The following is a 14,530-nucleotide window of genomic DNA, read 5'->3' as shown; positions in this document are numbered from 1 at the left end:
GGACAATACACATATCAGCCCAGCCGTGGGATCTCGAGCCTGCTTCTGTCTGGTCGAAACACGCAAGTTATTGTCAGGTGACCAGGGCAACAATATACTAATAATGGGGCGGAGAGGGGGATTGTCTAAGTGTGGCAATATCATAAACCCCTTCATGATTTCCTCTGATCCCAGTTAAATCCTAAATACATTTTGCATTGAAGATTATTATAATTATGATCGAAATACAGGCTAACATGAATCTTCTGTGGGCCATTTATGATATGACGACAGGGCAATGGCCACCCCTCCCTCCCCTTCCCAGATATTAATGGAGAAGTTGGGGCTGAAACTGGATGAAGACCAGCAACAATCGAGCGAGCTTCTAAATCCTTCTATTGTCGTAAATTAACATCAATGTCAAGGAGCTACAACACTCAAGAGAGTTGGAACAATTGGCTTTGTAACTGAGGCGAGAGATTTTCAGCCTCAATAACAAATCCAATTGCTCCAGCTCTACTGTTGTCCACGGTGTGTATTATTTACTCATGGTTTCTGAGAAATTGCCTCCAAAATTAATTCTGTGTTGATGGACATGAATGGGACCAGAATCTCAATAACTGAGGGCAGGAGGGAAGATTTAGTCTGGTTATTGTGGGTTAGTTACATCGTAAACACAGGGAAAGCTTCTCCCTGGTTACTGTGGGTTAGTTACATCGTAAACACAGGGAAAGCTTCTCCCTGGTTACTGTGGGTTAGTTACATTGTAAACACAGGGAAAGGTTCCCCCTGGTTACTGTGGGTTAGTTACATTGTAAACACAGGGAAAGATACCCCCTGGTTACTGTGGTTTAGTTACATTGTAAACACAGGGAAAGATACCCCCTGGTTACTGTGGGTTAGTTACATCGTAAACACAGGGAAAGATACCCCCTGGTTACTGTGGGTTAGTTACATTGTAAACACAGGGAAAGGTTCCCCCTGGTTACTGTGGGTTAGTTACATTGTAAACACAGGGAAAGGTTCCCCTGGTTACTGTGAATTATTCGAGTGGCCCCCCCTCTAAACCCTCTCCAAAGTCTCATTACCACCCACTACGTAAGGAGACCAAAACTGGACACAATATTCCAAGTGCGACCTGACTAAGGTCTTGTACAAAGACAAAACAGTCTGCCTCGCCATGTACTCAACTGTCCTCTGGTACACTCCAACACCCTATTTGCTCCAGCTATCGTTTCTCGGCATTGCTCATGTACCTTTAAGGATGTATGCACTAGAATGCACAAATCTTTTTTTTTATCTCCACCATCTTTAATGCCTGTCCCTGAAGGATGTATGAATGTTGAGCATTTGCCGGGCCCACATGCTGAATACTGCACTGAAATAAGTGTTGCATCATTTTCCAGTCTTGAGCCCAATCTCCCAACACATTAAGATAGTGGTCTATCTAAACCTTCATAAATGTAACCATCTCCATGAAATCTCCTCTTAGCCTTCTCTGCTCTAAGGAGAACAACCTCAGCTTCTCTAGTCTATCTCTGCAACTGTAATCCCTCATCCCGGGAACCATTCTCGTAAATCTCTTCTGTACCCTCTCCAAAGTCTTCACCTCTTTCCTAAATTGTGGTGCCCAGAATTGGACACAATTCTCCAGCTGGAACAGAATTAGTGTTTTATATCGGTTTCGTATAACTTCCTGGCTTGTGTATTCTATGTCTCTATTTATAAACCCGGGGTCACATATACAGGTTAAACCTCCCTTATCCGGCTCCCTCGGGACCTGGTCTGTGCCGAATAAGGGATTTTGCCGGATAAAGGGAGGTCACACCGAGGGAGGAGGTGGGGGGAGGCGGCCTGAGGTAGGGGAGGGGGGGAGGAGGTCGGTGTCCCGTGTGGGCCCGAAGTGTCGGTGGGCCCCGGTGAGCTGAGTGTCGGTGAGCTGAGTGTCGGTGAGCTGAGTGTCGGTGGGCTGAGTGTCGGTGAGCTGAGTGTCGGTGGGCTGAGTGTCGGTGGGCCCCCGGTGAGCTGAGTGTCGGTGGGCCCCGGTGAGCTGAGTGTCGATGGGCCCCCGGTGAGCTGAGTGTCGGTGGGCCCCGGTGAGCTGAGTGTCGGTGGGCCCTCGGTGAGCTGAGTGTCGGTGGGCCCCCGGTGAGCTGAGTGTCGGTGGGCCCCCGGTGAGCTGAGTGTCGGTGGGCCCCCGGTGAGCTGAGTGTCGGTGGGCCCCGGTGAGCCGAGTGTCGGTGGGCCCCCGGTGAGCTGAGTGTCGGTGGGCCCCCGGTGGGCTGAGTGTCGGTGGGCCCCCGGTGGGCTGAGTGTCGGTGGGTCCCCGGTGGGCTGAGTGTCGGTGGGCCCCCGGTGAGCCGAGTGTCGATGGACTGAGTGTCGGTGAGCTGAGTGTCGGTGGGCCCCGGTGAGCTGAGTGTCGGTGGGCCCCGGTGAGCTGAGTGTCGGTGGGCCCCCGGTGAGCCGAGTGTCGATGGGCTGAGTGTCGGTGGGCTGAGTGTCGGTGGGCCCCGGTGAGCTGAGTGTCGGTGGGCCCCGGTGAGCTGAGTGTCGGTGGGCCCCGGTGAGCTGAGTGTCGGTGGGCCCCCGGTGAGCCGAGTGTCGATGGGCTGAGTGTCGGTGAGCTGAGTGTCGGTGGGCCCCGGTGAGCTGAGTGTCGGTGGGCCCCCGGTGGGCTGAGTGTCGGTGGGTCCCCGGTGGGCTGAGTGTCGGTGGGCCCCCGGTGAGCCGAGTGTCGATGGGCTGAGTGTCGGTGAGCTGAGTGTCGGTGGGCCCCGGTGAGCTGAGTGTCGGTGGGCCCCGGTGAGCTGAGTGTCGGTGGGCCCCCGGTGGGCTGAGTGTCGGTGGGTCCCCGGTGGGCTGAGTGTCGATGGGCTGAGTGTCGGTGGGCCCCCGGTGAGCTGAGTGTCGGTGGGCCCCGGTGAGCTGAGTGTCGGTGGGCTGAGTGTCGGTGGGCCCCCGGTGGGCTGAGTGTCGGTGGGTCCCCGGTGGGCTGAGTGTCGGTGGGTCCCCGGTGGGCTGAGTGTCGGTGGGCCCCCGGTGAGCTGAGTGTCGGTGGGCTGAGTGTCGGTGGGTCCCCGGTGGGCTGAGTGTCGGTGGGTCCCCGGTGGGCTGAGTGTCGGTGGGCCCCCGGTGGGCTGAGTGTCGGTGGGTCCCCGGTGGGCTGAGTGTCGGTGGGCCCCGGTGAGCTGAGTGTCGGTGGGTCCCCGGTGGGCTGAGTGTCGGTGGGTCCCCGGTGGGCTGAGTGTCGGTGGGCCCCCGGTGAGCTGAGTGTCGGTGGGCTGAGTGTCGGTGGGCCCCGGTGAGCTGAGTGTCGGTGGGCCCCGGTGAGCTGAGTGTCGGTGGGCCCCCGGTGGGCCGAGTGTCGGTGGGCTGAGTGTCGGTGGGCCCCGGTGAGCTGAGTGTCGGTGGGCCCCGGTGAGCTGAGTGTCGGTGGGCCCCCGGTGAGCTGAGTGTCGGTGGGCCCCCGGTGAGCTGAGTGTCGGTGAGCTGAGTGTCGGTGGGCCCCCGGTGGGCCGAGTGTCGGTGAGCTGAGTGTCGGTGAGCTGAGTGTCGGTGGGCTGAGTGTCGGTGGGCCCCCGGTGGGCTGAGTGTCGGTGGGCCCCCGGTGGGCCCCTGGTGAGCTGAGTTTCTGCGGGTCCCAAAGTCGGGGCGAAGGTCGGCCGCGTTCTGTACATGTGCCCCCAGCCACCAGAATCATGCCGGGCGAGGGGTGGTGCTGGATTATGGAGTCCTGGATAAGGGAGGTACAACCTGTACTTCATTAACTGCTCAGATAACCTGGTGTCACCTTCAAAGATTTGTGCACAAACATCCCCAGGACACACTCTCCTTGCACCCCCTTTACAAATGTACAATTTAGCATGTAATGGCCCAGAGATCCCGGCCTCCCGGGTCCGTACGGAATGTGTACAGATCTGGGAAGGCATCACAAAAGCCGGTTTTCAGCACACAATGCGCATGTGCTGAAAAGCGGCTTTCCTGATCTGTCAAGCTGGAGCTGGAGCCTGACAGATCCTCCACATCCAGGGCAAGGGCAAGATTGGGGTATTTACCCATATCTTGTCCAGTGGTGGTCCTGGAAACTCTTGCTCCTGATAAAAGCAGGCACATCGCCTACTCTTACAGGTATAGGAGTTTTAAAACACACTTAAAACAAAAAAATATTTAAAATACTCATTTTATTTTTAAAAACCCTGCCCGGTACGTTAAATTTATTTTAAAGCATAATTTAAAAAACTTTTTTAAAATTCTGAAAAATAATTTGTTTTAATAATACCTAAATAACTTTAATTTAAATTAATGTTAAATATGTAGTGTATTTTTTCTCTTTTTTATTAATGTTTTGTGTGTTTGGGGGGTTTCTCATTCATAATAATGGAATCTCCAACTTAGAGTTCCCATTATTATGAATGAGAACATACTTTACCTTGATTGGCTGCCCAGAGCCATGTGACTGCAGCTCCAGCCCTGCGCATGTCCTGACGTGCACGCGCTCCAACACGCAGTCAGTGGAGGCCTCAGGACCGCGATCTCTCGTGGGCGCAGCAGGTTCTGGTAAGTGCGCATCTTTTTTCTAGGATCCAGTCGATCACCCGTGGGAAGGAGAAACCGGGATATCTGGGCCATTGTCTCTCCTCATTCTTCCCAGAAAAACATATCACCACATTTTTCTCCATTGAATTTCATCTGCCATGTGTCCCCCCATTCCACCAACCTGTCTCTGTCCTTTTGACGTCTATTACTATTTTCCTCACTCTACTACATTTCCAAGTTTTATGTCATTTGCACATTTCAAAATTGTGCTCCGTACTCGCAAGTCCCAGTCATTAATGTCTATCAAGAACAGCAGTGGTGCAGTACTGAACTGTGGGGAACTCCACTGTATATCTCCATCCAGTCCGAAAAACAGCCATTCACCACAACTCTCTGTTTTCTATCCCTCAGGCAATTTTATATCCACACTGTTACTGCCCCTTGTAACCCACGGGCTTCAATTTTTCTAACACACCTAATATGTGGTACTTTATCAAACTTCTTTTGAAAGTCCATTCACACATCAACTGCACTGCCCTGATCCACCCTCTCCGTTACCTCATCAAAATACTCAATCAAGTTAGTCAAACACAATTTGCCTCAGATTGTTGTTTCGTAAAGCTCCCTGACCACCAACGTTAAGCTGAAATAAAAACAGACAATGCTGGAAATACTCAGCAGGTCAGGCAGCATCTGTGGAGAGAGAAACAGAGTTAATGTTTCAGGTCGATGAACTTTGCTTTTATACCAACATTAAACTGACTGGGCTGCAATTGCCACGTTTAGTCTTCTCCCCTTTTTTGAACCAGGGTGTAACATTTGCAATCCTCCAGTCCTTTGGCACCACCCCTGTATCTAAGAAGAATTGAAAGATGTGCAGCTTTGTAATTTCTACCCTTACTTCCCTCAGCAACCCTGGATACATCCAATCCAGATCTGGAGACTTATCCACTTTAATACTGCCAGCCTTCCTAGTACCTCCTCTTTACTGACTTTTAACTGATCCAGAATCCCACCAACCTCCTTGTTCACAGTAGATTGGGCAAAGTCCTTTTCCTTGGTGAACACCGATGCAAAATACTCATTTAGTACCTCAGCCATGCCTTCTGCCTCCACCAATAGATCTCTGTTTTGGTCCCTAATCAGCCCCACCACTCCTCTGCTAACCCTTTTACTGTTAATATGCCGACAGAAGACCTTTGCAATCCCTTTTATGTTAGTCACCAATCTATTCTCGTACTGTCACTTTGCCCCTCTTATTTCCTGTACTTTTTATATACAGCCTGATTTGCCCTTCTATTATCAAGCTGACATCTGTCATACGCCCCCTTTTTATGTTTCATCCTAATCTCTTAATTCCTTCGTTATCCAGGGAGCACCGGCTTTGCTTACCCTCCTTTCTCCTATGGGATTATATATAGACTGTACTCGAACCATCCCCACTTTAAAGGCCGCCCATTGCTCCATTACATTTCTGCCTGCCAGTCTTTGGCTTCAGTTTACCCAGGCCAGATTCAAGACTGAGATCGATAGATTTTTGGACAATAAGGGAACCAAAGGACATGGCGATAGGGCGGGAAAGTGGAATGGAGGTAGAAGATCAGCCATGATCTTATTAAATGGTGGAGCAGACTCGAAGGGCCGAATGGCCTACTCCTGCTCCTATTTCTGATGTTCTTAAATATATAAACCTAGAATCCCAGAGGGGAAGTGAGAGAGCCCTTGGCGTCAAGGCAGCGATTGACTGAGTGTGTTATCGAGGAGCCCAGGTAAAACTGAAGTCAATGGGAACCCCAGGGTAAACTCTCCACTAGCTGGAATCATACCTCGCAGAATGGAAGATGGTTGTGGTTGTTGGAAGCCAATCATCTCAGCCCCAGGACATCATAGAAACATAGAAATTTACAGCGCTGAAGGAGGCCATTTCGGCCCATCGTGTCTGTGCCGTAAGTGTCCATCCAACCATCTCTTAAAAGTGGTGAGGGTTTCTGCATCCATCACTCTTCCAGGCAGCGAGTTCCAGATCCCCACAACCCTCTGCATAAAGAACTCCCCACCCCTCAAATCCCCTCTAAACCTTCCACCAACCACCTTAAAACTATGCCCCATCGTAATAACCCCCTCCACCAATGGAAATAGACCCTTACTATTCACTATGTCCAGGCCCCTCAATATTTTGTACACCTCAATGAGGTCTCCTCTCAATCTCCTCTGTTCCAATGAGAACAAACACAGCCTATCCAATCTGTCCTCATAACTAAGATTCTCCATTCCAGACAGCATCCTAGTAAATCTCCTCTGCACCTCTCCAATGCAATCACATTCTTCCTATAATACGGCGACCAGAACTGCACGCAGTACTCCAGCTGTGGCCTAACCAAAGTATTATACAATTTAAGCATAACCTCCCTGCTCTTATATTCTATGCCTTGGCCAATAAAAGCAAGCATTCCGTATGCCTTCTTCACCACCTTATTCACCTGGCCTGCTACTTTCAGCGATCTGTGGACAAGCACTCCAAGGTCCCTTTGTTCATCTACACTATTAAGTGGCCTACCACTTAATGTGTATACCCTTTCCTTATTAGCCCTCCCAAAGTGCATCACCTCACACTTCTCTGAATTAAATTCCATTTGCCACTGCTCTGTCCATCTGACCAGTAGATTGATATCCTCCTGCAGCCCATGACTTTCCTCTTCATTATCAACCACACAGCCAATTTTAGTGTCGTCTGCAAACTTCTTAATCATACTCCCTATATTCAAATCTAAATCGTTGATATATACCACAAAAAGCAAGGGACCCAGAACTGAGCTGTGCGGAACCCCACTGGAAACATCCTTCCAGTCACAAAAACATCCATCAATCATTACCCTTTGCTTCCCCCTCCAAGCCAATTTTGGATCCAACTTGCCAGTTTGCCCTGGATACCATGGGCTTTAACCTTCATGACCAGTCTACTATGCGGGACCTTATCAAAAGCCTTGCTAAAGTCCATATATACTACATTGTACGCACTACCCTCATCGACCCTCTTGGTTACCTCCTCAAAAAATTCAATCAGGTTAGTCAAACACAAATAGAAACGTAGAAAATAGGTGCAGAAGTAGGTCATTTGGCCCTTCGAGCCTGCACCACCATTCAATAAGATCATAGCTGATCATTCACCTCAGTACCCCTTTCCTGCTTTCTCTCCATACCCCTTGATCCCTTTAGCCGTAAGGGCCATATCTAACTCCCTCTTGAATATATCCAATGAACTGGCATCAACAACTCTCTGCGGTAGGGAATGCCACAGGTTAACAACTCTCTGAGTGAAGAAGTTTCTTCTCATCTCAGTCCTAAATGGCTTACCCCTTATCCTTAGACTGTGTCCCCTGGTTCTCGACTTCCCCAACATCGGGAACATTCTTCCTGCATCTAACCTGTCCAGTCCCATCAGTATTTTATATGTTTCTATGAGATCCCCTCTCATCCTTCTAAACGCCAGTGAATAAAGGCCTGGGATGTATTTCATCCAGGCCTGGGGACTTATCTACTTTCAAAGCTGCTAAACCCCTTAATACTTCCTCTCTCACTATATTTATTTCATCGAGAATATCACACTCCTCCTCAATAGCAGTATCTACATTACCTCTATCCTTTGTGAAAACAGATGCAAAGTATTCGTTTATAACCCTACCAATATCTTCCACCGCCTCTCAAAGATTACCCTCATGGTCTCTAATAGGCCCTACCCTTTCCTTAGTTACCCTCTTACTCTTAATATATTTATAGAACATCTTAGAGTTTTCCTTAATTTTACTGGCCAAGAATTTCTCGTGCTCCCTCTTAGCATTCCTAATATCCTTTTTAATTTTACCTCTTATCCTTCTATATTCCCCTAAGGATTCTAAAGTATTCAGACGTTGATATGTGACATAAGCGTCCCTGCAGGCATTCTTCAGGGCAGTGTCCTGGGTTCGAACATCTTCAGCTGCTTCATCAATGACCATCTCTCAGCAGTAGTGATCTTTGCTGATGATTGCACCGTGTTCAGTTCCGTTTGCAACTGCTCAGATAATGAAGCAGTCTGGGTCCATTTGCAGCAAGATCTGGACAGCATTCAGGTTTTGGCTGATAAGTGGCAAGTAACACTCGCATTACACAAGTGCCAGGCAATGTCTATCTTGAACAAACGATTTGAAACACCTCCGATGGACATTCAATGGCATTACCATCATCAAATCCCCCCCGCCCCCATCAACATCCTGGGGGTCACCATTGACCAGAAACCTAACTGGACCAGCCACATAAATAATGAGCCGACGAGAGCAGGTCAGAGGCTGGGAATTCTGTGGTGAGTGTCTCACCTCCTGACTCCCCAAAGCCTTTCCATTGTCTATCAGGTAGGTCAGGAGTTTGATGGAATACTCTCCACTTGCCTGGATGAGTGCAGTCCCAACAACACTCCAGAACCATCCAGGACAAAGCAGCCCGTTTGATCGGCTCTCCATCCACCACCCTAAACATTCACACCCTGCACCACTGGTGCACCGTGCCTGCAAAGTGTAACATCTAGAAGTTGCAGTGCAGCAACTCGCCAAGGCTTTTCCGACAGCACCTCCCAAACCCGTGACTTTTATCACCGAAAAGGACAAGGGCAGCAGGCGCATGGGAACACTACCACCTCCAAGTTCCCATCAGAGTTGCACACCATTCTGACTTGGAAGTATATTGCCGTTCATTCATCATCGTTGGGTCAAAATCCTGGAACTCCCTCCCCAGGAGCACTGTGGGAGCACCTTCACCACACGGACTGCAGCAGTTCAAGAAGGTGGCTCACTCGCACCTTCTCTAGGGAAATTAGGGATGGGCAATAAATGCTGGCTTGCCAGCAATGCCCACATCCCGTGAATGTAGTAATTAAAAAACAGACCCTATGTCAATCAGTCAATTTTGGGTTAAAGACTGTATTCACCAATTAGTAACATAGGAACAGGAGGAGACCATTCAGTAATTCAAGCCTATTCCACCATTCAGTTAGATCCTGGATGGTCTGTACCTTAACTCCATTTACCGGCTGTAGTTCCATATCCCTTAATATCATTGCCCAACAAAAATCTATCAATCTCAGTTTGAATATTTTCAATTGGTGCCCAGCCTCAATAGTATTTTGGGGAGAGAAAGTCGCAGATTTCCACTACCCTTACATGTAGAAGTGTTTCCTAACATCACCCCTGAACAGCCTAGCTCTAATTTTAAGGTTATTCCCATTTATTCTGGACTCCCCGCCCCCCACCAGAGGAAATAGTTCCTCTCCATCGACCCTATCAAATCCTTAAATCATCTTAAACATCTCAATTAGTTCACCCCATAATCTTCTATACCCAAGGAGTACAAGACCTTCTGTGTAACCTGTCCTCATAACTTAGTCCTTTTAACCCTGGTATCATTCTGGTAAATCTGTACTGCACCCCGTCCAAATCTAGGCCCTGAAATTACGGTCGGAGGCTTCTTTCGGATGAACGCCTCCGATCAGAGAATTTTTACGAAAGTACCTGGTGATCCCGGAGGAGTGTGGGATTCCGTTGGGGAGGCCTTCTCTTCCCGCGTTGCGAAGCGTGCTCCCATCCTCGAGGTTCGGACACAGAAGATGCAGTCATGTGTCACTGCTCAACCAATCAGGTACAGTATTACCTGAGAACTCCGTATCGATGAGGAACTCCGTATCTACGAGTTCTCATTGCTATTAATGAGAAAAAAATATATACACACTAAACACCATAACAGAAAATTAAAAACACACCTCACGTAATTAAAATTAATTGAAATTAAAGTTAATAAATGTCTTCGAAAAAAAAATTCTGGTTTTAAAAAAAAAAGTTTTTTTAATTATGGTTTAAAATAAACTTACCATAGTGGGCAGGGTTTTTAACAATAAAATGTGTTTTAAAAATGTTATTTTATGATGTTTTTGTGTGTTTTAAAACTCTTACACCTGTAAAAGTAGACTATGCTCCTGCTTTTATCAGGCGCGAGAGTTTTCAGGACATTTGCTGGGTAAGATATGTGTAAATACTGAAACCTTGCCCATGTGAATGTCCTCGCTCCCGAGATGTGGAGGATCTAACAAGCTGGAGCTCGACAGATCGGAAAAGCCGGTATTCAGCACATGCGCATTGTGCGATGAAAACTGGCTTTTGTGATGCCGTCCCGGGTCCGTACACACTCCTACGGACCTGGGGAGGCCGGGATTTCTGGGCCAAAATATCCTTCCTGAGGTGATGCCCAGAATTGAGCATCGTGCTCCAGATGGGAGGGTAAGGAGTAACAGGGATGCAGTGTAAGGAATTTTGTCTACCAGTCGAGAAAATAATTCCAACCACAGATATTTGTTTTTTATCCATTCTTTGGATATGGGCATCACTGACAAGGCCAGCATTTATTGTCTGTCCTTAGCCCTGGAATCTCCTCCAGCACAACACCGACATGTTGGGCCGAATGGCCTCCTGCTGTGCTGATTGGATGAACTGTGTGCTTCTGTCCCCCACCTGTCAGCCCCGAAGGGTCAGTGCCTAGACCAGGGCTGGTCACTCTGTACCTGAGCGGCTGCATATTGTCAGTGTCTCCCAAAAACTCTCCCCGACATTTTTAAATGTTCCATTGGTTTCATTCTTACTGCAATGTGTGTGTAAAGTTCTCTATTAATAACCCTCTATTCCCTTCTCCCTCATATGTTGTTCCAGACTCCCCTTAAATGTATCTATACTATTCGTTTCAACCACTCCCGGTGGTAGTGAGTTCCACATTCTCACCACTCTCTGGGTAAAGAATTTTCTGCTGAATTCCCGATTGGATTTCTTGGTGACTAACTTATATCAACGGCCACTAGTTATGCTCTACCCCACAAGTGAAACATTCTCTGTATCCACTCCATCAAAACCTTTCCTAATTTTAAAGACCTCTATTAGGTCACCCCTCAGCCTACTTTTTTCAAGAGAAAAGAGACCCAGCCTGTTGATCCTTTCCTGATATGTATACCCTCGCATTTCTGGTATCATCCTTGTAAATCTTCTCTGCACCCTCTCCAGTGCCTCTATATCCTTTGTATAATATGGTGACCAGTGCACAGTACTCTAAGTGTGGTCCAACCAAGGTTTGATACAGGTTCAACATAACTAAAGGACACACACACCACATCAACACTCAAACATAAATCAATCAAATGCAGAAAAGGAAAATGTGTTTCGGAAACCACTAACATCTGAAACTACTTCAGAGTTTGCATTCAATTCCCTCTGTGGCCTTGTCCCTCCCGATCTCTGTAACCTCCTCCGGCCCTACAACCCTCCAAGATCTCAGCACTCCTCCAATTATGGCCCCTTGCCCATCGCCCACTCCCTTTGCCCCACCATTGGTGGCCGTGCCTTCAGCTGCCTGGGCCCCAAGCTCTGGAATTCCCTCCCTAAACCTCTCCGTCTCTCTCTCCACCTCTCTCTCCTTTAAGGTGCTCCTTAAAACGTTGCTCTGTGACCAGTGACCTGTCTGAATGTCCCCTGATGTGGCTGGGGGTCAGATTTTGTTTGCTGACACTGCTGACTAAGTTCCCTACATGCGAGCTTTTGTTGCCGTGTTTTCACCTTCACAAAACACGCGGTGCCGCTGACTGACCTGTTGCTGACGGTCCACGAGTGACGGGAAGATCAGACCCGGGCAGTCACAGAGCTTGACGCTGGGAGTCAGGAAGTAGGTCTGGAAGTACTTGGTGTGACCCGGGGTCCGGGACACACTCACCACCTTCTTCCCCACCAGGCCGTTGATGACAGACGACTTGCCCACATTCGGGAACCCTGAGGGAGACAAGGGAAGCTGAGCTTTACCCACCAGTGTGAACCCGGTACACATCCCTGACACTTGGAAAGTCATGTGTCATCAGCGAAGTGCTTTGGGACATTGTGAGGACGGGAAAGGAGCCAAGCTCTTTCCTTCTTACGGGGCAGCTCAAACTCAGAAGGATTGAGGGGAAAAAACTGTTCTTCAAATTCCAGTTTGGGGCATTTTCCGCATCTTTGACTTCAGATCCTGAAATCCTTGTGTATCCGCTGACTGAACTCCCACTGGTCCCTGAAAACCCTGAGAGAGAGATGGGGGGCATGTAGGGGTGAGGGGAGGGGAAGGGGGAGGGGGAGAGGGGGAGAGGGGAAAGGGGAGGGGGAGAGGGAGAGGGGAAAGGGGAGGGGGAGAGGGAGAGGGGAAAGGGGAGGGAGTGGGGAAAGGGGAGGGGAAAGGGGAAAGGGAAGGGAGAGAGGGGGAAGGGGAGGGGGAGAGGGGAAAGGGGAGGGAGAGAGGGGGAAGGGGAGAGGGGAAAGGGGAGAGGGGAGAGGAGAGGAGATGGGGAGGGAGAGAGGGGAAAGGGGAGGGGTGGAGAGGGAGAGGGGGAGGAGGGGAAGAGGAGAAGAGGAGAGGAGGGACGAGGATGAAGACGTGCCAGGAAGCAGGAACAGTTTAACATTATTTTAAACTTTAAACAAGTTGAGCGATGGGGTTTCTGCAGCACTGCCATCTGGTGGTAGCCAAGTGCACTGCATGGATGGCCCTGTTTTCTCGGCAAGGAAAACACGGGCTCCTTAAAGACAAGGGAGGGAGCTGCTGGTTTCCAGCGGTTACCACCCACTGCATCGACCACGTTAAAAGTCCAATGCTCCGGTTGTGCCAACTCACCCACACAACCCACGGTGAGGATGCCATCCTTGTACAGTTGGTCCACCGGTGCGCACATCTCCACGGCAGAATCCGTCTGATGCTCCACCAGGACAGCATCACCTTCGTCCTCCTCGTCGGTCAGGTCCTCGTGGTGAGTGTTTGCCGCGTCACGCTCCATCTTCTCCTTCCAACTGCTCAGGTCCACGAGCAAGAGACAGAAAAGCAGTTAGCCGCTTCGAGAAGGAAGGAAGGAACGAGGGCTGGAATCCCAAGGGCTGGAAGTTCTGCTGCAGTTATATAAAGCTCTGGTCAGACCCCACCTGGAGTAACTGCGTTCAGTTCTGGGCTCCGCGCCTCAGGAAGGATATATTGGCCTTGGAGGGGGTGCCGCCCGGATTCACCAGAATGTTACCGGGAGCTCAAAGGGTTAAATTACGAGGGCAGGTTGCACAGACTAGGCTTGTATTCCCTCGAGTATAGAAGATTGAGGGGGGATCTAACGGAGGAGTTTAAGATCATTAAAAGATTTGATAGTGCAGATAGAGATAAACTATTTCCCCGAGTGGGCGGGGAGTCCAGAACAAGGGGCATCACCTGCAAATGAGAGCGAGGTTTGTTCAGGGGTGATGTCAGGAAGCACTTCTTCACACAAAGGGCAGTGGGAATCTGGAACTCTCTCCCCCAAAAAACTGTTGATGCTGGGGCTCAATTGCAAGTTTCTAAACTGGGATTGATAGATTTTTGTTCGGCAAACAGGGATATGGAACCAAGGCGGGTAAATGGAGCTAAGATACAGATGAGCCATAATTTAACTGAATGGTGGAACAGGCTTGAGGGGCTGAATGGCCCCCTCCTGTCCTCATGTTCCCAGCCTCTATTTTAATCGAGGGTTTGATCGAGTAAATAGGGAGACACTGTTTCCTGTGGCAGGAGGGTCAGTAACCAGAGGTCACCGATTTAAGGCAATGGGCAAAACATCCAGAGGGGAGATGGGGAGAGTTTATTTTTATTCTATGTTTAAATCTGGAATGCACCGGCTGAAAGGTTGGATGAAGCAGATTCAACTTTCAAAGGGGATTGGATAAATACGTGAAAAGGACAAACATTGCGGGGCTGGGGGGGAGGAGCAGTGGGGGAGTGGGACTAATTGGACTGGAAAACTTTAACTATGAGGAAAGATTGGAGAGGCTGGGGTTACTTTCCTCGCAACAGAGGAGGCCGAGGGGAGATTTAATTGTATAAAATTCTGAGGGGCCCGAGATAGAGTGGATGGGAAAGACCTATTTCCCTCAGCAGAGGGGTCAATAACCAGGGGACATAGATTGAA

At 49.4% G+C, this 14,530-nt stretch overlaps 1 protein-coding gene across 1 annotated transcript in view; it reads right to left on the bottom strand.

Annotated features, from left to right (window-relative positions):
* LOC139230134 (guanine nucleotide-binding protein-like 1) overlaps positions 1-13,423 on the bottom strand; it is a 43,065-nt gene extending 29,642 nt beyond the window's left edge. The window contains 2 exon segments of the mRNA XM_070861976.1: positions 12,172-12,350; positions 13,222-13,423. Of these exon segments, the coding sequence (XP_070718077.1) occupies positions 12,172-12,350; positions 13,222-13,381 (339 nt within the window). The 5' untranslated portion in view covers positions 13,382-13,423.
* Positions 13,424-14,530: the final 1,107 nt, after the last annotated feature.

The sequence above is a fragment of the Pristiophorus japonicus genome, chromosome 19 (genome assembly GCF_044704955.1).
Source record: "Pristiophorus japonicus isolate sPriJap1 chromosome 19, sPriJap1.hap1, whole genome shotgun sequence".
Taxonomy (NCBI): domain Eukaryota; kingdom Metazoa; phylum Chordata; class Chondrichthyes; family Pristiophoridae; genus Pristiophorus; species Pristiophorus japonicus.
Note: the sequence above shows the minus strand (reverse complement) of the source record. Positions and strands in the feature narration are given on the sequence as shown.